This window comes from Bombina bombina, chromosome 4 (assembly GCF_027579735.1).
Source record: "Bombina bombina isolate aBomBom1 chromosome 4, aBomBom1.pri, whole genome shotgun sequence".
Taxonomy (NCBI): domain Eukaryota; kingdom Metazoa; phylum Chordata; class Amphibia; order Anura; family Bombinatoridae; genus Bombina; species Bombina bombina.
Window position 1 is genome coordinate 364,879,467 of NC_069502.1, and position 25,337 is coordinate 364,904,803.

Genomic DNA, 25,337 nt, shown 5'->3' on the forward strand with positions numbered 1-25,337 from the left:
CTTCCTGACTATGGTGCATTGTCGGGGATGCTGCTCATTTCCTGCACTTCCTTTTATGGCCAGACTGGTGTGCATCATCCATGTGAGACAGGATGCAGTCTCAGAATTGTGATGTCATCACTTATTATTTAAAGGGCCTCTGTTCAGTATGCTTTGCCTTTGCGTTGTCTCAAACCTGTTTGTGAGAGTTCCTGTGTATTACCTGGCTGCCTGACGTCCTTCCTGGTTCCTGATCCCTGGCTTGTTCCTGATTCTGCTGTTTTCCTTGTTCCTGATTCCAGTTCGTCTGACTATTCGCTTTGGCTCCTGACTCAGCTCGTCTGACTACCAGCTCTGGTTTTGACTCCTGGCTTGTTATTTGACTTGTGGACTTTTTATTATTTTTTGCTATTAATAAAGGTGTTATTATTTTTGCACTTCTTGTCTCAGTCTGATTCCTGGCACCCTGACAGCGAGGCTCTTGCAGGAGCTGAATGTGGGCCAAAATGTCAGAGTTAAGCTGGATGATGAGAAGAAATGGAAGACAAGTACTACGGTAATAGGACACTCTCCAGAACCAAGGTCTTATGTAGTCCTTACTGAAGGAGGGACAGTCACACATCAAAATAGAAGGGACTGGATGACTCAGACCCACAGCCGGTGGGATCCCCTGTTTTATAAGGGGTACCTTCCCCTCAGCAAGACCACAGCGGGGATACTTCTTTGCTTCCAGCAGACTCTCAATCACCTTCTTCTGTATCAGAGTACAGTTCATGTAAAATGACGTCAAGTGGAAGAGTTGTGAAACTTCCAGCCCGCTACCAGGATTAGCACTGTAGTTAGAGCAGTGACCAGAAGAATAGGCAGAATAATCCCATGGTTACTGTGGACTAGGGTAGTCTACCCCGATGTTCAAGTCAGGGTTGTATTTCTTGTTGTTCATATATATTCTCTTTACCTTGTTATTTGTTGTACACTAAACAGAACAATTTTTGTATGCTTCTTGTATACCTTGTTATTTATATGTATGCTTTGTCCATTGAAAAAGGGGAAAATGTGATGAGAGTGGGAGGTGACGTCACCGGATGGGGGCGTGGCTTATAGCCGTTACAGTCTATGTCGCAGTTACTAAATTAGATGTGTTGTACAAGCTGTTTACTTCTATGCTCTGCGATAAAATAGTGTTGTACCTTCTATGCTGTGTCCTGCATCTCATGACAGATACCATCACTGCCATTGGAAAAAGTGACCAGCTACAGAAAGTAGCAATAGCCATAGGATAACCACACTGCTATTAAACTGCAGTTCCCTTAGAAAGTAATAGTACTAGGATGCTGCTTCTACGTTTTTTATTGCATGTGAAACGCACATTGTAGCAACAGGGTAGAGTGTTTAGAAAGCAATCTTGTGGCTACAACGTGTGATCGAGCCCATTGTTTTTAAACAAAGCCATATACTTGTTAAGGTTACATTTTCTTTTATAAGAGATATTCTGCTCCTTTTTCTTAACATAATATGCAGTGTATAATTGTTTAATTTATCATGTAACTCACCCGCTTAAAATGCTGCATTTTGCAGATATTTTCCAATTATTAAAAATAAGAAAATGATGCTCTAGGTCTGACCCTATTAGAAAAAAACACCCTTTAAGCGCTTTATGTCGCTTTTGTGCTGAAAAAAAAATGTGCAATCGCGATTTATGCTAGAATGATTACCGCAACCTCAGAGCTCTTGTTAACTGTTTCGTAAAACAAAAAAAGTGACACATAAAAAATACATTGAAAAGTACAATTACACTCATAATAACACTATCTAATAAAAATTATTTTAAAAAATATTGTACAAAAGAATTATAAGGGCTCAAAGATATGAGGTCTCAGGTGTTAGAAAAAAAAGGCAGACATACAGAGGATACATATATCTCTAAATATTTATATGTATATATATATATATATATATATACTGTATATGTGTGTGTAAATATGTATTTATATGTGTATATGTATATACATATATATGCATATAAACACATAAATACATATGTATACATATATAAACATATATATAAGTGCATTGGAGCCCTTTGTAGTCAAATAGATGAAAACATATTTACGTAATATTCATATTTAATTTGATATAAATATCTAAAAGAACATATTCTTCTTTATGAAGAACATTGGAATGTGAAATATTAATATTTTTATGTCAGGTTAGCGAACCTGAGAAAATGTGATTGGGTTTGCGTATGAGTAGGATGTTAGTTTTTTTTATTACACTTTTCACGCTCCAGTGAAGTCTATGGGGAATAAATTAACACGGATGAGAAAATCGATGTTCATTTTTTTTATGCTTATGAGGTTAGCGTGCGAGTGAAAACTTTTTATTTTCAACAAGTGCTACCTGACACGTGCAAATAAGCTTACATCTAGTGGAGTTAATATGAAAAATAAACCACCGCTCGTAATCTAACCCAAAGTAAGGATACCAGTGTAGTGTGAGTACCTTACTAACAAAAACTAATATGAACTGAGCGAAAAAATGTAAATGTGCTCTTAAAGAATACTGATCAAACAATCCAAGAAATGTGGGTAATATGTACTAACTAAACAACGTTTTGCCATAAACAACATGAGATGTCGCAGTGCACAGCACTGCAGTTATTTAGTAATTATGAATCCACCCAAAGTAAACTGACAATGAAAAAATCTCTTTATAATCCAGTCATTTATTTATTTTCAGGGAGGTTACTGGTATCAAATGTAATTCCTAACTCGATGGGAGCTCATTTCCCACACCTTAAAGGTACACAAATAGAGAGCAGCAGAAGGAATTTCATTGCAACCTGTTATAAAAATAGACAGTGTTTAAAAATAAGCTCCTTGTGAGTTGGTATGAAATATTTAAATAATGTGTTTTTATATTAATTAACAAATACTTGTTCATTACTATTAGTTGTTTCTCTACATACTGTATTTATTTTTAAATAACAAAAGGCTAGATTACGAGTTTTGCGTTATGAGTAAAAAAGCAGCGTTAAGGCTCATAACGCTGCTTTTTTACTACCGCTGCTATTACGAGTCTTGTAGGTACAGCTGTCCTGCACACTTTTTTGGCCGTACCGCAAATTAACTTACGCAATTTGCATAAGTCTTTTTTCAATGGGACTTTCATAGTGCCGATATTACAAGCATTTTTTTTTAGGCCAAAAAGTGAGCAGTACAGCCTATCCCGCAAAATTTGTAATGCAATCTAAAGTCAGTAGTTATGAGTTCTACACTACAAAGCTGTAGCATAAAACTCATAACTAAAGTGCTAAAAAGTACACTAACACCCATAAACTACCTATTAACCCCTAAATCAAGGCCCTCCCGCATCGCAAACACTAAAATAAAATTATTAACCCCTAATCTTCTGCTCCCAACATTGCTGCCACTAGAATATAGGAATTATTTAGTTATTAATAGTAGGTTTTCTTTAGATTTATTTTAATTATATTTAAGTTAGGGGGTGTAAGGGTTAGGGTTAGACTTAGGTTTAGGGGTTAATAAATTTAGTAAAGTGGCGGCGACGTTAGGAGCGGCAGATTAGGGGGTAATAAATGTAGGTAGGTGGCGGCGATGTTAGGGACGGCAGATTAGGGGTTAATAATATTTAACTAGTGTTTGCGATGCGGGAGTGCGGCGGTTTAGGGGTTAATATGTTTATTATAGTGGCGGCGACATTGGGGACGGCAGATTAGGGGTTAATGGGCCATTATACACTCATTTTTTCTTTGCATAAATGTTTTGTAGATGATCTATTTATAAAGCCCATAAAGTTTGTTTTTTTTAAAAAATTATAATTTTGCTTATTTTTAAATAAAATAACATTGCTCTGATTTCCAGACTCCTAACCAAGCCCCAAAGTTTTATTTGAATACCATCAGCTACCTTCTCCAGCTTGCTCCTGTTTGTGTAAAGGGTCTTTTTATATGCAAAAGAAGGGGGAGGGGGGAAAGTGTCTTATTTACCACTTGCAGTGGGCTTTCCAACTACCTTTTCAACAGAGCTAAACTGAAAGCTTCTAAGTACGTTTTTAAACCATTTTATACTGGATTTTTATATCAGTATCTGTGCATCTTATTCTTTATAGTAGTGTCTATTACATGCAGTTATATGAAAATGAGTGTATACTGTCCCTTTAATAAGTGTAGGTAGGTTGCGGCGACACTGGGGGCGGGAGATTAGGGGTTAATAAGTATAATGTAGGTGGCGGCGATGCCCGGAGCGGCAGATTAGGGGTTAATAAGTACAATGTAGGTGTCGGCGATGTCAGGGGCAGCAGATTAGGGGTTAATAAGTGTAAGATTAGGGGTGTTTAGACTTGGGGTTCATGTTAGGGTGTAAACATAAATTTAGTTTCCCCATAGGAATCAATGGGCCTGCGTTACTGAGCTTTACGCTGCTTTATTGCAGGTGTTAGGCTTTATTTCAGCTGGCTCTCCCCATTGATGTCTATGGGGAAATCGTGCATGAGCACAAACAACCAGCTCACCGCTGACTTAAGCAGCGCTGGTATTGGAGTGCGCTAAGGAGCACAATTTTGCTCAACGCTCACTTCTTGCCTTTTAACGCCAGGTTTCTGAAAACCTGTAATACCAGCGCTGTAGGTAAGTGAGCGGTGACAATAACGTGCAAGTTAGCACCGCACCCCTCATAACGCAAAACTCGTAATCTAGCCAAAAGATATTTAAAAGATAGAATATTTTAAAGATTATAATATTACAGTCCATTACCATTGTTGTTAGACCTTTCCAAGTAAAACAATATTGAGAGTTAGCTACACATCTGGTAAACCAATCACAAGAGGCCCATATATGCAGCCGCAAATCAGCAGTGCTTCCCTAGTGCATTGCTGCTCCTTTGCATAGAAGTAAATTTGAAAGTTATTAAAAGTTGCATGCTCTGACTAAATAATGATTTTTACTTTAGTGTCCCTTTAAGCTGTGTATAAAGTTTCTGTCCTATGTTAAGGGGATATTAGTAATTTTTATTTATGTATATTATATATATATATATATACTGTATATAGTCCTAAAAACAGAAGGCACTCTCCAGATTTAACTTCAGAGAGTGCCTTCTGCTTTTTGGGACTATTCATTATTTTGTTGAGCACCCCGGTCAGGATATTGTCACAGAGAGTGCTAGGCTGGTTGGTGAATTACATATATACACATATAATTGCATGTAGAATACATTTTAATAAGCATTTAAACAGTAATTTTATTATTAATTGTTATGCTGTTTCAAAGCAACCTAGAGACATAACTCTTAAAGGGGCAGTAAACCTAAACAATAATGTTATATAATTCTGGACATAGTGTAAAACTATATAAAATTAATTTAGTGCCAACTTTATACTTCAAAGTATTTGAAAGATTTTTAATGCCAAAGTAGAAATTTGTAGAAACATGGCTCTACTGAGCGGGTCTGGTCTTTTCAGAAGCGCATCGCGGCACACTGTCTAGTCACAGCCGGCCCGATCATGCCATTCAACTCACTGTAGCTCACTTCTGAAAAGACCAGACCCGTTCGGTAGAGCCAAGAGCGGCGTTATGTGTAATAAAACATTTTTGCAATATACTTTCATTATTTATTTTGCCCCCTCTTAATGTAATTTACCTCTCAAAATTGAGGATTTTCTAATTGTCAGAGCTGGAAATACATCTTGCAGGCACATCAAGGCTAACCCTACTACATACATTTACATAATTTGGTTTAACAGATAATTACTGCAAAACTAAATTAATGAATGTGCTTAGATTAGCCTTGTTGTCTGCAGACTGAAGCCTAGATTGGTTCCTCCAAATAAAGTGGTGGGTGGAGTTTGAATATTATAATATATTACAACACAAAAAAAATGTTTTGTAATTAGGTGTATACTGTCTACTTTAAGAATTCATTGAGTATATTTTCATTATGTCCTTTGCTGTGACCAGCTAGAGACAGATATAAATGAGTTCCGACATTAATCAAGTAATCACTGTGTATCATGTTGTATGTTTTTTCCTCTAGGGCAGTGGGAATTTTTTACTCTCAGGTAATTGAAATGAAAAGTGGGCAAAGTATATAATGAAAATACCTTGTAAGATTATGGGATCCAGTGATGTAGAGGACACAGAAACAAAACCTACCTAAAGCATTGACATCATTAGGGGTCAGACTGCAGTTGCTTAAGCTGAATATTTTTAACTTGCCGACTTGTTGGAGGTACGGAGTTAACAACCGTATGGATCCGCCAATTAAATCATTCCAAGAAAGGTCGATTTCTTCAGTGTCAGGAATAAAAGCTAGAAGTGTGCCTGTAACAAGAGCAAATTGTAACTCGTGCTGGGAAGTCAATGTTGTTAGTAAAGGCAAGAACAGCAAATTGACTTTGTTAGGCAACTATTTACTTAGGTTAAGTCATCCGCTCAATACCTATCCCAGACGCAGTGACTTACAGATCCAGTATATCACAGCAACAGTCAGGTGAATATGTTAAGGGCCCTACACATACAAGATCCTCATAAAGACTAAAATGTCACACTAACGATTATATTAAAATGCTGCCACAGACGCCATTGAGGGGCTGACTGTGGGAATTCTTGTGTATTCTAGAGGCGTGGTCGGGATTTTTCACTTAAACTGCTACTCAGTGGGGCGATAAAACAGAGAATGATGCAGACAAATAATTTGTCAAACATTCCAAGATTTTCTTGAAATATTTTATTATTGTCCCTTTAACTAATGCTCATCTCTTTATTCATAGTGAACTGGTTTCATAGGATAAAATATAAAATATAAAATAGTGAGGCAGGATGACCTGATGAAGTTGTTCCAGTGTTAGTGAATCTGTGAAGCTAACCTCTTCCAAAATTCACCTCATAAAACAAAGTCACCCTCAGAGCCTGGCACCATGTAAACGTCCACTGTAAATCTGACATTTATAAAATATCGGTATATGTAGAGACACTCCAGCCACCAGCAAACCATTTTTAAAAGACCTTTATTTTCATGGGTTAGTCATGTACTCATAAACTATAGTATTGACTTGTAATGGAGATGAGAAGATCCTTATATTTACCTACCAAGTTCTTCCATATCCATAGCAGTCAACCCACAATTATTCAGGTTTATGCAGTTACTCTCTGCTTTTTTCCCAAATCTCTGCATAAACTGTTTAACTTTCCACCATCCAGATATATCCAAACCAGGAAGCTGTGTTTCTTCTACATAGGAAAAATGTGTTAAAAAATAGCAATATAATGACACTCACAAGGCTAGATTACAAGTGGCGGACTAACGTTTGCGCATGAATGATATTGAGTTTTTGCGCGAAACAGAAACAACGCTCATATTACAAGTTGAAAGTAAACCCGAACATGAGAGTGCATTCACATTTTATGCTAGCGAGCTTAGCTCAACTGAATTGGGTTACGCATATTTTACATTCCTATGTTCTTCACATAGAAATTTTTTAAATTTTTTATTATTAAATATATATATATATATATATATATACATATGTGATAATGTTAATGTAATATATATATATATATATATATATATATGTATCTATATAGGAATAGATATACAGGTATAGTTATATACAAATATATAAAGAAATATGTATTTACAATAAAAAAAAAAAAATCCTGTATGTGAAGAAAATTGTAATGTGAAATATCAATAACTCCTGTCAGGTTAGTGTGCGATCCATAAGCATTAGTTTTTTTTTATTCTGCGCTGTCCATTAAAGTCTTTGGGGAGAAAAAGTTAACATAGTCGCGATATCTGAAGTCCTTTGGTTAGTGAGCTAATACGCTCACTAGCCGATGCGCACAAAATAGATTACTTCTAGCAAAGTTTACGCTCTTGTGGGAGCGCTAAATAGCATGCCCCTTGTAATCTAGCCCATAATTAAGTTTTTTTTAACAGTAAAGCACCAAACCTAGATAATGAAATACATTTTTCATAATTTCATGAGGTACAATGAATTAAATATTTTATTATATTTGTCTTTTACACATATAACACTAGTGGAGTGGGAGCCCCTGGGGATAAAATCACTAAAAAACAAGTAAAGGAATTCTGGGTTGCTCATTTAGCGCATAACTAGGGGGCAGATTATCTAAACTTCGCTGGTTCTGATGAGGTTTTTTACGCTGGCCCTCATGGAATTATCGTAAAAAAGGTGCTGTCCCTGAGAGTGGCGAGATGTCTCTTATAGAAAGTAATGGAGCTTGCTGGAAAGGGGAACTTCACTGTGTGGACGAAGTTAACAGTGAGCAGACGGCGCACATAGTTAACATATAATTAACATGAGCAGACGGTGCACATTAAAAATTAAAATACCAGTAAATACAGTAGATTTGTATAATAAACAAATGCATGATAAAAAGACAATGCAATAGCACTTAGGGGCCGATTTATCAATGTCTGGCGGACATGACCGATGTAGCGTATCATGTCCGCCAGACATCACTAAATGCCATCAGCATACGCTGTCTGCATTTATCATTGGCCAATCAGTTCTTGTGAACTGCTTGTGCAATGCCGCCCCCTGCAAATTCGCAACCAATCGGCCGCTAGCAGAGGGTGTCATATGCGATTGGGCGGATTGATGTCCACTGCCTCAGAGGCAGCGGAAGAGTTAAGGAGCAGCGGTCTTAAGACCGCTGCTTCTTAACTCCTGTTTCCGGTCGAAACAGGGGTATTTGACCCCATTCGAGCCATGATAAATCGGCCCCTTAGTCTGCACTTCAAATGAGTAGTAGATTTTTTTTGTGCAAATTTCAATCTGAATAATTTTTTCGTATTTTGTCAAAACCTCACCAACTTTTTTAAAAACCTGTGAGATCTATAGGTCAGATATGTTTAAATAATTACGCTTAGATTTGAGAGAAAATTTCATACAATTCTGTTACAAATTTTGATGCACCTTAAAGGGACACTAAACCCACATTTTTATTTCAGGATTCAGATAGGGCATGCCATTTTAAACAACTTTCTAATTTACTTATTGGTGGCTAAATGTAAGCCTCCAATAAGCAAGCGCTATCCATGGCGCTGAACCTAAAATAGGCTGGCTGCTAAGATTTACATTGCTGCTTTTAAAATAAAGATAGCAAGAGAACAAAGAAAAATTGATAATAGGAATAAATTAGAAAGTTGCTTAAAATGTCATATTCTCTATCTGAATCATGAAAGAAAAAAATTGGGTTCAGTGTCCCTTTAACAATAAAATTGATTCCTGCGTTTTTTTGTCTGAATGGTTCAATTACTTGTTTCACATGATTTTTAATTTGCGATTTTCATTGTGCACTTTTGTAATATATGCCTCTCCTTCCCATACAAAAATGCAGTATACGCTCCTTAGCGAGAGAACCTGTTTCCAGGGTAAAAAGTGGCTTTAGATAATTCCACCAGGGCAATAGAAATACTGGTGAGCGTTCCATTAATAATCTCACCAGCCCAGGGACCTTTAGATAATCAGGCCCTTAGCCTACTAGCAGCAGCACATGAATTCTTATAAGGCAACGTAGGAAGCTGTGTAGGGACACCTTTTGTACTGGAGGATACCTGTGTGAATGATCTAGTGATAACACTATGTGATATAATTCTTATTATTCTAGTGCAGCAGCCAGTCAGACTGTACTGTAGGACGTCCAACCGATGGGTGCTAAAGGCTTTATGTAGTTCCCATGGCTGAATTTGATGCTGTTACTAATTATGATAATTGGATATCAGTTTATGTAATAACACGTTCAGTAGTGTTACTGATCTGTTTTCTACATTAGTAGTATGCTATCCTTTTTTAGAATGATTATCCAATTTAGATTCCTCACTATGGGAGTTTGTATTACTCAAGATTTATGGGTTTAAAACCAGATGAGGACCTATATTCCTTTAAGAGGTTTATTCCTTTCTCTCACCCATGAACGTTTAATCCAAAATTACTAACAGTGTTATTAATTTGAATTTATTGTGTTTGTGTCTATTTTTGGGCTGTCATTCTTTAACACACTTTGAAACAGTCAAAAAAGATAACGATGCTAATTGTTTTGTGCATATTAGTTTTTCTTTATTTAGTATAAATTTTTGCCAGGTGAATAAAGGGTTATCTTTAGGCCATTCCTTTCATTTTAAATTTCAACCAATCAGTTAGTGCTGTATGATATATAGGTCTACAACAGCTGCAGCACGTTTATGTCTATGATTACGGTGTTGATACACCGAAACTGGTCAGACGTTTTTTGCTAGGCCTTTTGATATACATTGCAACCTCCTGTGCGCTTTTATATTTTTTGCATAATAAAGTTTGATGTTTTTATTTTTCCATACATTAAGGCTCTTTGGACTTTTTTTGTGTACTGTGGAATGTCTATGTTCTTCCTAAGAAGATATGTTTATAGTTTGGCAATCAATAGTGAGTATATATTAGTGGTGACATCACCAGCCATAAATAGGCTAAAAAATCTTCTGGCTAGAGGTGCCTACTGTATTATTCTGTGCCTGACCAGAGTTCATGTTATCTTCTGTGATCCCTGTATGTAAAGTGACATAAAGCCTAACATTTTATTTAATGATTCAGATAGAACATACAATTTTAAAGAACTTTTCAATTTAATTCTATTATCAAGTTTGTTTTTTATTCTCATGGAATCTTTTGTTGCATTGTACTACTGGGAGCTTGCTGAACAAATCGAGTGAGCCAATAACAAGGGGTATATATGTACTTTAATAAAATAATGATACTCCATTTAAAGGGATATGAAACCCCCCAAAAATATTTCATGGTTCAGATAGAGCATGCAATTTTAAGCAACTTTCCATGCAATTTTAAGCAACTTTCTAATGTACTCCTATTATCAAGCTTTCTTCGTTCTCTTGCTATCTTTATTTGAAAAACAGGAATGTAAGCTTAGGAGCCGACCAATCAGAAAGCGCTATCAGGGTGCAGAACAAAAAAAATTATAATAGGAGTAAATTAGAAAGTTGCTTAAAATTGCATGCTCTTTCTATCATGAAAGAAAAAATGTGGGTTTCATATTCCTTTAAGAACCTGCAAATACATCTTTGAAGCACCTAATTGTGGTAGCAATTAGCGCTTATAAAATGAACCAGAAATTAGATCTCTGGTTAACTTTATAAAATGTCCAGAAAATGTCCCCAAAATCAAGTGTGAGTTTTCATTTTTTTTGCTTATAAAAAAAAAAAGAAAACTGCACTTAGCTTAGGATTTTATAGCTGGGTCCTAACTTTTTTGGTTATTCTCAAAATATCTATATAAAAATACCACTGTCTGGCTCCTAAATTTTCAACGGATTTGTCAACCCTAGTTTAGGACATTTATTTTACAAAATATATGGGTATGGTATAGAACAAATATACATTATTATTCACAGTACATTTGTTCAGATAATGTATTATGCTGTTACATCCTGCAAATCTATCCCCCCCCCTCCATTTATAGGAACTTCAACATAAATCTCTGCTCCATCAAAATAAGAATATTTAAATATTTAAAAATGCATTACAGAGGTTTGTTTCTATTTTTTATTCTATAAAACTACCTTTGCTAAACGAGTTAACCCTATCAGCCCCAGCGGAAATGGATATGATGGTATATAAACTTTCTATTAGCTTCACATAAAATGCAAGCACATTTTACAAGACCTTTTATTTTAACATGTTTAACAGCTGCACTTTTATATACATGGCAGATCATTTTTGAATATAACATCCCTTTAACTGTAAATACCTTTTCCAGGGGTATTAACGTCCACATCTGGGTTATCATGAGTTGAAGTTTTATCTTGAGAGTCCTGCGGTTCCTTTTCTTTTGGCGCTTTTTCTGTTTCTCTTTCAAATGCTTTGAAGAACCTGTTCATACTGAATAATTCATTTTTGCCTTTTGTTGATTTTTTTCTTGGGTTAAAAAACAAATCAAAAGGGGATCTTCTCTGGCCAACGTCCTCTGATTTCTTCTGGGAGTCTTCTTTATCTTGAATTAAAAATGCAGTTAAACCATGTTTCATTTGATATTTAAACTGTAAACTATTGAAGTGTCCAAAATTACTTTTGAGGTCATTGCATGGTGCAATTTATTATTTTATTTTATTTATTACTTTATTTAGAACCTTAAATGGATATTAGAAATGTAATTACCCATAAAAAGTAAATGTTTATGTTTGCATACCTACAGTAAGTGAATAACTTTGTGATGCATTGTTATTTGTTTTTCATGTTTTCGTTTAATTTAAATATTTTTTATAATTCCCCCTAGATATATCCTCCTACATGACACATAGTAATTGCTTGAAATGTTCACTACCCCTCTTATAATTGCCTCTATTTGGCCACAGCAAAAGAGATACGATAAGCAAGACTCAAGAGGAGTTCAATTGGTGTGTCTCTGGACTGCAAAAGAATGCACATTTTGCTAACAAAAGAACCGTATTAAATATTTATTTTGTACGCAGATCTTCTGCAGCACAGTTATTAAATGTTGATGCCTATATAAATTTCCTTTAATATCCCTTTAAAATTGCTTTAAATGCCTCTTGCTTTTGTTTTAAAAAAATGCCAAAAAAGCTAATTCCATAACCTGCAAATACTGCTAATAATATGGCTGGAAAACGAGGTTTCCTTTTTGGCCTCTCTAGGGAGCAGGGTACAAGCACAATTTTTGCACAAGAACAAAAGATTAAATCCCCATACTGAGCTGGGCTATTATTACCCTTGGCACTCCAATCCATTACAAATAACTTGTGTTTGAATGTGTTAGACCATTTGACATACATAAGTGATTACTCTGTAATGCGTATTTCATACAGACATGTTCGCAGGCTTCTCATTCACAGGTTAGAAAAAAAATGATGCAGCCAATAGGAAATAATCTAAAAAGTGATTCAATATTGCTAATAACTACCTTATCTTTGATTGCAGGGGCCCGATCCAATATATGGCGCCGGTTTTGGCGCAAGCGTGGAAACCTGCGCCGCCCATAGTTTCAGCTCGCAGCTCGAGCTATCTTATATACGGCGCCGTCAGATGCTAAAGTGCCGTAAGTCTGACAAACTAGCGATGTCCAGAAATCTGCGTAAGTACAAATTTCTGGAGTCGCCAGTGACTTACGGCACTTTAGAAACTGCCGCCGCATAAAAAAACTGGCTAAGTTATAAAATCACCCGTTACTGTCTAACACGCCTCCCAAACATAGCCCGACACGTATACCCCTCTATCCGCAATCCCCCCTCTCACTCCTAATAATAAATATATTAACCCCTAAACCGCCACTCCCGGACCCCGCCGCCAGCTACACTATCTATATTACCCCCTAATATGATCCCCCTACACCGCCGCCACCTATATTATATGTATTACCCCCTAATCTGACCCCCTACTCCGCCGCCAGCTACATTAAACGTTTTACCCCCTAATGTGAGCCCTCTTCCCCGACGCCACTTACATTAACTATATTACCCCCTAATATGATCCCCCTACACCGCCACCACCTATTTAAAATATATTACCCCCTAATATGATCCCCCTACACCGCCGCCACCTATTTAAACTATATTAACCCCTAATATGATCCCCCTACACCGCCACCACCTATTTAAACTATATTACCCCCTAATATGATCCCCCTACACCGCCGCCACCTATTTAAACTATATTACCCCCTAATATGATCCCCCTACACCGCTGCCACCTATTTAAACTATATTACCCCCTAATATGATCCCCCTACACCGCCGCCACCTATATTAAATGTATTAACCTCTAATCTAATCCCCCTACACCGCCGCCGCCGGAAAAGGGCTTTTTGCGTGGCATTGCCCCAAAGTAACCAGCTCTATTACCAGCCCTTAAAAGGGCCTTTTGCGGGGCATTGCCCCCAAAGAAACCAGCTCTATCACCAGCCCTTAAAAGGGCTTTTTGCAGGGCATTGTAACAAAGTAATCAGCTCTTTTACCTGTAATCTAATCCCCCTACACCACCGCCACCTATATTAAAATTATTAACCCCTAAAATACTAAAATTTCCCTACCACTAAACCTGTCTAACCCTACAAATAGCCCTGAAAGGGCCTTTTACGTGGCATTGCCCCAAAGTAACCAGCTCTATTACCAGCCCTTAAAAGGGCTTTTTGCCGGGCATTGTCACAAAGTAATCAGCTCTTTTACCTGTAATCTAATCACCCTACACCGCCGCCACCTATAATAAATGTATTACCCCCTAATCTAATCCCCCTACACCGCCACCACCTATAATAAATGTATTACCCCCTAATCTAATCCCCCTACACCGCCGCTACCTATATTAAATATATTAACCCCTAATCTGACCCCCCTACACCGCCGCCACCTATATTAACTATATTCACCCTAATTATATTAGGATTAATATAGTTAATATAGTTATTATATTATATATATTAACTATATTAACCCAATCTAACTCTAACACCCCTAACTTAATTATTATTAAAATAAATCTAAATAATATTAATAATATTAACTAAATTATTCCTATTTAAAACTAAATACTTACCTATAAAATAAACCCTAAGATAGCTACAATATAATTAATAATTACATTGTAGCTATTTTAGGGTTTATATTTATTTTACAGGTAACTTGGTATTTATTTTAACTAGGTACAATAGCTATTAAATAGTTAATAACTATTTAATAGCTACCTAGTTAAAATAATTACCAATTTACCTGTAAAATAAATCCTAACCTAAGTTACAAATACACCTACACTATCAATAAATTAATTAAATAAACTACAAATATCTAAACTAAAATACAATTAAATACACTAAACTAAATTACAAAAACAAACACTAAATTACAAAAAATAAAAAAAAGATTACAAGAATTTTAAGCTAATTACACCTATTCTAAGCCCCCTAATAAAATAACAAAGCCCCCCAAAATAAAAAAAAATTCCCTACCCTAATCTAAATTACAAAAGTAATCAGCTCTATTACCAGCCCTTAAAAGGGCCTTTTGTGGGGCATTGCCCCAAAGTAATCAGCTCTTTTACCTGTAAAAAAAGAACAACCCCCCACATTACAACCCACCACCCACATACCCCTACTCTAACCCACCCAATCCCCCCTTAAAAAACCTAAGTCTAATCCCCAAGTGCTCCTTACCTGTCCTGAAGACCGGCGGAGAAGGTCCTGTTCCAGGCGGAGAAGTCTTCTTCCAGGCGGCGACCTCTTCTTCTTCCAAGATCCAGCCGGCGCGGAGCGGAGGAGTTGAAGACCGATGACCGCGGAGCTGAAGACCGTCCATCTGGAACTGAAGACCGGCGATGCTGGAACTGAAGATCGGAGCCGGAGCGTGGAGAATCCTCTTCATACGATCGCCGCCGTACACTGAATAGGAATTCAAGGTACGCAATTAAAAATGGCGTCCCTTGAATTCCTATTGGCTGATTTGAGCCTTCAAATTCAAATCAGCCAATCGGATGAGAGCTACTTTAATTCTATTGGCTGATTTGAATAGCCAATAGAATAAGAGCTGCTGTAATTCTATTGGCTATTCTAATCAGCCAATAGAATTACAGTATCTCTTATTCTATTGGCTATTCAAATCAGCCAATAGAATTAAAGTAGCTTGCATCTGATTGGCTGATTTGAATTTGAAGGCTCAAATCAGCCAATAGGAATTCAAGGGACGCCATTTTTAATCGCGTACCTTGAATTCCTATTCAGTGTACGGCGGTGATCGTATGAAGAGGATCCTCCACGCTCCGGCTCCGGTCTTCAGTTCCAGCGTCGCCGGTCTTCAGTTCCTGATGGACGGTCTTCAGCTCCTCGGTCATCGGTCTTCAACTCCTCCGCTCCGTGCCGGCTGGATCCTGGAAGAAGAAGAGGTCGCCGCCTGGAAGAAGACTTCTCCGCCTGGAACAGGACCTTCTCCACCGGTCTTCAGGACAGGTAAGGAGCACTTGGGGGTTAGACTTAGGTTTTTTTAAGGGGGGAATGGGTGGGTTAGAGTAGGGGTATGTGGGTGGTGGGTTGTAATGGGGGGTTGTTCTTTTTTTACAGGTAAAAGAGCTGATTACTTTGGGGCAATGCCGCACAAAAGGCCTTTTAAGGACTGGTAATAGAGCTGATTACTTTTGTAATTTAGATTAGGGTAGGGAATTTTTTTTATTTTGGGGGGCTTTGTTATTTTATTAGGGGGCTTAGAAGAGGTGTAATTAGCTTAAAATTCTTGTAATTTTTTTTATTTTTTGTAATTTAGTGGGGTTTTTTTGTAATTTAGTTTAGTTTATTTAATTGTATTTTAGTTTAGATAATTGTAGTTTATTTAATTTATTGATAGTGTAGGTGTATTTGTAACTTAGGTTAGGATTTATTTTACAGGTAAATTGTTACCTGTAAAATAAATATAAACCCTAAAATAGCTACAATGTAATTATTAATTATATTGTAGCTATATTAGGGTTTATTTTATAGGTAAGTATTTAGATTTAAATAGGAATAATTTAGTTTATATTATTAATATTATTTAGATTTATTTTAATAATAATTAAGTTAGGGGTGTTAGAGTTAGATAGGGTTAATATAGTTAATATATATAATATAATAACTATATTAACCCTAATATAATTAGGGTTAATATAGGTGGCGGCGGTGTAGGGGGATTAGATTAGGGGTTAATATATTTAATATATGTGGCGGCGTGTAGGAGGATTAGATTAGGGGGTAATACATTTATTATAGGTGGCGGCGGTGTAGGGGGATTAGGTTACAGGTAAAAGAGCTGATTACTTTGTGACAATGCCCCCCAAAAAGCCCTTTTAAGGACTGGTAATAGAGCTGGTTACTATGGGGCAATGGCCCGCAAAAGGCCCTTTTAAGGGCTGGTAATAGAGCTGGTTACTTTTGGGCAATGCCACGCAAAAGGCCCTTTTCAGGGCTATTTGTAGGGTTAGACTTAGGTTTAGTGGTAGGGAAATTTTAGTATTTTAGGGGTTAATAAATTTAATATAGGTGGCAGCGGTATAGGAGGATTAGATTAGGGGTTAATAATTTTAATATATTTGGCGGCGGTGTAGGGGGATTAGATTAGGGAGTAATACATTTAATATAGGTGGCAGCGGTGTAGGGGGATTAGATTAGGGGGTAATATAGTTAAAATAGGTGGCGGCGGGGTAGGGGGCTCACATTAGGGGGTAATAATTTTAATATAGATGGCGGCGGTGTAGGGGGATTACATTAGGGGTTAATCATTTTAATGTAGGTGGCGACGGTGTAGGGGGATCACATTAGGGGGTTAGACATTTAATGTAGGTGGCGACGGGGTCTGGGAGCGGCGGTTTAGGGGTTAAACACTTTATTAGGGATGCGGCGGGGATCGCGGTTGACAGGTAGATAGACATTGCGCATGCGTTAGGTTTTATTTTGCAGCCAGTTTAGGGAGCTACGGGGCTCCAATACTCAGCATAAGGCTTACTACGCCTGCAATTTGTGGCAAGGTGAAAATGGAGTAAGATTTCTCCATTTTCGCCACGTAAGTCCTTATGCTGTATATTGGATACCAAACTGCGCTGGTTTGGTATACCTGTCTATGGGCCAAAAAACTACGGCCGAAGGCAGAAATATACGAGCGTAACTTCTATGTTACGCCGTATATGTGATACCAAACCAGTGCAAGATTTGACGTTGCCGGCTTTTGCGGGTGACGATTTATATCGGATCGTGGCCCAGTTTCCTAAAGTCCTAATCTGATGACGTATGTGTAAATAACCATTTCCTGTAATTTACAGTCAAAATGTAATTATATATTTTAATATCTGCCAAACATGTAAAAGCAATCGTGAACAAGCATTCTGATGTTATTTGGTAATATGTTTTACTGTTTAAACATGAGATTTGTTCATTACATGAACATTTTAAACACTCTAAAATGTGAATAGAATGTGTGAGCATTACATTACACCAAAAAAAAATATTTATTAATATATATATATATATATACATACACATACACATATATATATATATATATATACATACACACACGCATACACATATATATATATATATACATACACACACACATACACATATATATATATACATACACACACACATACACATATATATATATATATACATACACACACGCATACACATATATATATATACATACACACACACATACACATATATATATATACACACACACACACGCATACACATATATATATATATATACATACACACACACATACACATATATATATATACATACACACACGCATACACATATATATATATACATACACACACACATACACATATATATATATACACACACACGCATACACATATATATATATATACATACACACACAATTAAGATAGAATTAAGTACATTTATGTTACTTTTTTCTAACAAATTACAATATTTGCTACATATTATTTTGTGACATGCCAGAAAATGCACACAAACTGAATATAGCATGAAGCATCCATATCATGTAACTAGGCTGTGCAGAATGCAAGCTCTTCAGTCCTGATTTTAAACTATAATGTCTCATTAAACTTGTGTGATTCAGATAGATCATGCACTTTTAAGACACTTTTAAATTCACTTCTGTTTTCCAATGTGCTTTATTTTCTTGGTAACCCTTGTTGAAATAGAATATGCACATATCCTGCACTAGTGGGAGCTACTTGTGGATTGGTGCCTGCACACAATTTTCTCTTGTGATTGGCTCATGTACAAGATAACAAAGCAAATTTGATAATAGAAGTAAATTGGAAAGTTGTTTAAAATGGTATCTTCTATCCAAATCATGAAAGAAAATTTGATGTAGCATAGGAAATAAGGTAATAGACTAAGGTTATATATAAATTTAGCAACATACCATTTGTGTCCATTGTTTTGCCTCAATTGCTATTTCACTTAACCTTCTATTCACCTGAACAATGCATAAATTCCAGTAAACGTCTCCTGTGTTCCAACACTACATATGTAGCTGTATTTCTTTCTTCTATGCTTCCATCTATTTAATCAGCGGAGAATTTGCACATATCTTAGAAATATTGTCTGTATATTCACCATGTTGCTGCTTTATTAGAGCTTACAGTGAGACACATCCAGCTACAAGGCGTGAGTTTGCAGCCAAACCAGCTCTACTAGTAGATACAATTTCACAAACCTGTGCAAGACAAGAATAAGAAAACTAAATAATAACCCAGGAAGTATGCGGCAGGTGGACTTTGCCTTGATACTTCCCATTAGGTTTGGGCTGCCAAGAAGAATTGTTTAGTGATTTGAAAGGCTGAGTCAGAACTTAGCTCAAGTTACACAACTAAGTGAAAAAAATGCTACATAGCCTGAAGGTTTTTGGAAGACATAGTGTATTTATATGGCTGCTGGTAAAGAAATATAGTTTTACAAACAGGTCTAGAGTAAAACTAGTCCATAGTGTATACATGCCATCTTTAATGTATTTTTCTTAGATAAAACCATTTGAGTGTGCTAGTTAGTTATTCTGTCTACAACTTACTGCAATTAATCATCAGGATAGCTTTACATGCAAACCAGGCACTCTTGAAATCATTTACTACATCTGATTCAAGAGCTTCTGGTGAAAGTAGAAATGCTCTCTGTAAAGATGCAGTCTTGCAAATTATTTCTTCATCCACAGCATTCTAACATTGAATCATTAATAAACTGATATATTTGAAGATTTCTATCATATTACATCTTCTTTTCTACAAGGCATGGATATTAGGGACCAGATTATCATTATTTTAATGTGATATAAAATGTATACATAGGACTTGTCCACCTGGGATCTCCAGGAGTGAACAGCATTTGCTATCTGTACTTATCAATACACAAGTAGTCGCTTGTGCAATGCTCTCACCCTGCTCTTGTGTAACCAATCATGTGAGAGCAAGTACTATCAATTACACAGGTTAGATCATCCTGGGTCTAAAGACAACTGCAAAAATACTGGCACCTAACTCTTTAAGGCTTTTTCATATATGACAGGGGTATGAAGCAGCTGACACGTGCACAAGTACAGTGAAGACTGATGGTCTTGAATTTGACAGTTCACAAATCTGTGTATAGATTAAATAATGTTCTAATTATATAAAGTGCATTCAAATGAGGTGTGTCTCAGTGGTCAATTCCTGTGCCTTTTTTGTTTAACATATTCATTCTGGGCCCTTAGGAGATGTTGTGTTTACATACAGATGATACAAAAACGAATAATAGTGTATGCCCCAGGAGGGGTAGATTAAATGATTAGCAAGGACTGGACAGATAAATGGGATATAAAATGTAAAATTACAAAATGCATTTAGGCTGCAAAGGGTAATTACAGACTCTGTGGTATTTTTCTGATAGTAACAATAATAACATAGGTCTTGGGATTTATTACTTCAGACCTTTTGAAGTCAGTAAACAGTGCATTAGTGCAGCAAGTAAGGTCACAAGGATTCTTGGTTTTATAGGAAGAGAAGTCAGCAGCAGAAAAGTGATGCCTCTATATAGATCACTAGTTAAGACTTATCTTGAATATCGGTTATCTAGAAAAAAAGTAATTTGTATTTATAGTTTAAACACCCATCTTAACTGTAAAATAAGTATATATATAAATAGGTAAATAGAATGTTAACATAAATCCATTGGTTTATTTTATTTAATTTTGTGTTACTCTAGGTGTTGAGAAATTTGCTGCATCCAACACCTCCACTAAAATATCTCATATCTGCCTCATATATTTAGGGATTCATGCAGGAGTCACAATGCCTCAGTATACAAACATGGTAATTGATCTGTAAATTAATAAGACATCAAGTCATAGTACTACTGCTGCCCTAGGCAAAGACCTTGTTGACCAAGGCCAAAACACACCCCTGTACCAACCATAATTTTTATAGACTATCATGTGACCCATCATTTGAAAAAAGGAGACTCTGCTCCTTGAGTCTCAACTGTGTGTTGGTTAATTATTGGCCATAAGTGTGTTGTAATCTCAGTTAATAGATGAGGGTTTTCCTCTTGTAAGTAAGTGGGCTCATGTTTGTATTGGTTTATTTAGGTGAGAGGTTTGAAGCATCACAGAAAAGGAGAGAAGAAGAGTAGACAGAGCATGCCCTTTATGGCTCCCTCATGCCCAAGCATTAGACCTCAGACCAAACCAAGGCCTCCTGCATGCCCAGTACGTCAGATATATGGCTACATTAAAGCTGAGAGAAATACCTCCTGAAGCCCCTTTAGGTCTGTTATGACCACAAACAATCCCAAATCAGAGCAGTGCAGCCTTTTTATGCCAAATAGGACAAATATCAGACAAGAACAATACCCATGTTATTCTGATGGTGGTGCTGCAGATGTGATCCCTGCTGATGTGATACTTGTAGCATCCGTGGGCATACAGCTATCTCTGTAGGTAAGGTGAGCATGGGATCTAGGCTGCAATGAAAACTAAGCATTCATTTTGGAAATGGCGATCTGAATTCCATTTTCATATCTTAATTTTTCTCCATCTCAAAAAATGCAACAGTTTTAGGGACACAAATGTTAAACAGTACAGCCCCATCACAAAATTTGAATTCACTTTGCAATATATGACCATTAAAAAAGGCTTTTTATTAATGTTGAATATGGCTGATGCCAGATCCCATGCCGCCTTTGGCTTTGACTATGTTGACTAACCCTTTTCAAACAATTAAACATAACAAAAGAAGGGGTTTGTTTAAAAATAAAATGATCTAATAAAATAAAACATTTTTTTAACTGTTAAATGTGCACTTGTTATTAATTGGTGAAGAAACAAAATAGGCAGGGCTAGATTATAAGTGGCGCACAATTTAGCGCTCCCGCTCGAGTGTAAACTTTGCTAGAAGTAAGATTTTTGCGCGTGCCGTGTAACGCACGTATTACAAGTAAAAAGTTTGCGCTCAAGCGAAACCCAATGTGTGCTAACTTCCGGATTTCGGATATCGCAACCATGCTAACGCATTCACCCCATAGACTTCAATGGAGAGAGTAGCAGGGAAAAAAAATGACAGGAGTTATTAATATTTTGCATTACAATGTTCTTCCCATACAAGACAATGTTATTTTTATTGTAAATACATATTTCTATATATATGTGTATATACCTATACCTTTTTATCTATTCCTATAGCTATATAGGTATAGATATTTATTTGACATTAACAGCACATACATCTAATAATAAAAATTAAAATAAAATTCTATGTGAAGAACATAGAAATGTAAAATATGTGTAACAGTATTCATGTTTTGCCATTTAGGTCTAATAAGGTGTCGGGTTTAGGCACATGATAATTTTAAAGTTATCTTAAGGTGAATTATTTAAATATTACATTAAACATTAGAAAATATTAATAATTATTAAATATTATTATAGATACTGTAATATATATATTCTATGGATTATTTAGAATAAACATTAGCGCACCACTTGTAATCTAGTTTACAATGTTTAAAACTAAACATAAAGTTATAACAGTGAAACATTGCATCTGAATTATAAACAAATTGTTAGTACTATCTGCTTAAAACAAAAACAAAATATAACTGAAACTATTTGTTAATATGAGCACAGTTAATCTCTCTGTACAGGGGTGAGGGAAAACTGTGGATCCCTGAAGTAGTTTATAGAAACAATCCTCTTAAAACAATGCTGTACAATAATTATCCTGCATTATATTTACTGTTAAGGGATTAACTTGGATTTTGGTACTTTGCCTCACTGTGACACTTTAATATGACACACGTTCTGAAGTATTAAAGCATTAGAAAGATTAGATCAGCCTGATGGACGAAGGAATTGACAGCACAATCCAATAGCTGTTTCTAGAGCCAACTTAAATAACTATCCAAAACAGCATGAACATTTAGAATTAATGATGTAATTAATAAATGTCATTATATGGTGAACACCTTTACTATAGATATATGAAAATGATTTTAATTGATGTGATGATATTAACCAAGTGATGTTTTTTTCATGAACAGATTCTACAATTATAGTTTATTAACAAAATGGTATCTTATTGTATTGCACAATCATCATTAATGGGCCATTAGTTTAAAAAAAAAACTAGAGCATATCATTTTTACAATATCATTGATTGCCCTTTAATGAGTGAAGCTTTTTTTGAGAATATATAAATATTGAGATGGGGCTTTTGTGTATCAGTTGATATGATCTTAATCTTATACTAATTTCATACACTAAATATGTATCCTTCACACATACACCTCAGCCCTTAACCTCTTAAAATAAACATTTTTAATCCCTTCGATTTATTCTGTCATCAACCTCCAGAAGTATTGAGTTATCTCCTCCTCCGTCCTGCACCCTCACCCACCACCAGACTCACTGCTAATAAACTAGCAAACAAGTTCAGTAATAAGACTGACACCATCGGTTATAACATCTGCATATGCTAAACCCCTTCATCTAGCACTATATCCTAATGAAACACTCAACACTCAGTTTCTCAATTACCCAGAGGGCAACGTGTCCCTTTGACTCCATTTCCTTCTGAGTTCTTTCATCTCTCTCTGCTATTGTGATCCCAACCAGGCCACAAACTGTCAATAAACCTCATAGATGCTATCATACTATTTACAGCTTAATATTCCAAAAAGTATGAAACTCAAACTGCAAGACTTTGTAATACCTACTTCTACTCAGGTCCAAAGTCACAAAATCTCACATGACTCTTTCAATGCCCATATTCAAGCACTGGTAAATCATACTACTATCACCTGCATAACATCTGTAGACTTGACCATTTCCTTAATCAACTCACTACCAAAATATTTTTTTCTCTCAGATCAAATATTGCAATCTATGTTTTAGGGGTTTTCCCAACACCCATGTGTCCTCCCTCCAATTTATCATAGTTGCTGCTGCTAGACTCATTCACTGCTCTCCACATCGATATCCACAATGTCTCTCTGTCATTCCCTACACTGGCTACCTAAACTCACAAATAAAATTCAAAATACTTAGGCTAATTTACAAACCTCAAAACAGTTTCACACCTGATTATATTTCCACAATCATCTCCAGATACTACAGCCTTCTGATCTACCAATGACCTACTTTTATCCTCTTCCATCAACACCTCCTCCCTCTCCCTGTAACAAACAAATAGAGAATGATCTGGTAATCTCAGTTTATTTAAGGGACACTAAACTTTAAAATGATTAAAACTGTATGCAATACAATGCATTGCAGTAACACAAGGGACTATCTTTAGAGCTGTGAAACCAGTCAGGCAATACTCTGTGAAACCCTCCAATTAGGTGCTTTCTTTAATGGTTTGTTGTCATCTCCCCTGTAGGGAGCTTTTTTCAAACATGAATATTGTTCTCATTCTTCTCTGCTATTGTCTCTTGTTTTTAACGGTATTACAGCTTTGCTTTTTGAAAAATAGCTGTTCCTGTGCTGAGTAAGCCTTTTTATTTCTATGGTAGTTGCCATTGTAAGTCTGTAAGCAGGAGAGTCACAAAACTTGGCTGCAAATAATAACACAAAAAATGTTTATATTTGTAATATGTTAATTGCGGCACTTTAATATAAATGTCAGTAATATGTTCCTCTAACTTTAACCTTCCTTTAAATATTAAAGTGGTAACATCAGTGATATAAGGGGTGATGCTGTGTATTATTATGTATGATGTAATTAAATAAGACATATACACCTATATTAAAAGTTTTGCGCTATAGAGGGTGCGAAACGAACGCAACAAAAGTTGTGTTATTTCACCCTCCTTAGCACTGCCATTACAAGTTTCTAAAAAGCTGCCTTGTGCGTGCGATATGCTAGCGATAAGCTCCATACCGCACAAAATCAAAGGGCTGAAAATACGTGCTCATGTACGCTTTCCCCATAGACATCAATGGGGAGAGCGTGTTAGAAGAAAAAACACCTGAAGTGCGGAATGGCGATCGCCGTAACGCAACCCCATTGATGTCTATGGGGAAAAAATACCCTATCATAAACCCCGAGTCTCAACACCCCTAATCTGCTGCCCCCGACATAGCCGACACCATTAATAAACGCTATTAACTCCTATTCTGCCACTCCCCGTCATTGCCGCCACTATAATAAAGTTATTAAGCCCTATTCCCCCACACCTCAACATCACCGTCACTATAATAAAGCTATTAACTCCTATTCTGCCGCTCCCCGACATCGCTGCCACTAAATAAAGTTATTAACCCCTAAACCTCTGGCCTCCCACATCACTGCCACTAAATAAACCTATTAACCCCTAAACCGCCAGC

At 36.3% G+C, this 25,337-nt stretch overlaps 1 protein-coding gene across 2 annotated transcripts in view; it reads right to left on the reverse strand.

Annotated features, from left to right (window-relative positions):
* The window catches only part of LRRC31 (leucine rich repeat containing 31), a 78,304-nt gene extending 59,084 nt beyond the window's left edge, over positions 1–19,220 (reverse strand). For both annotated transcript variants that reach the window (XM_053710121.1, XM_053710120.1), the window contains exons 1-4: positions 18,909–19,220; positions 11,764–12,006; positions 7,088–7,228; positions 6,152–6,319 (exon numbers count right to left, since the gene is read on the reverse strand). In XM_053710121.1, the coding sequence (XP_053566096.1) occupies positions 6,152–6,319; positions 7,088–7,228; positions 11,764–12,006; positions 18,909–18,921 (565 nt within the window). In that variant the 5' untranslated portion in view covers positions 18,922–19,220. The remainder of the gene's footprint in view (positions 1–6,151; positions 6,320–7,087; positions 7,229–11,763; positions 12,007–18,908) is intronic.
* Positions 19,221–25,337: the final 6,117 nt, after the last annotated feature.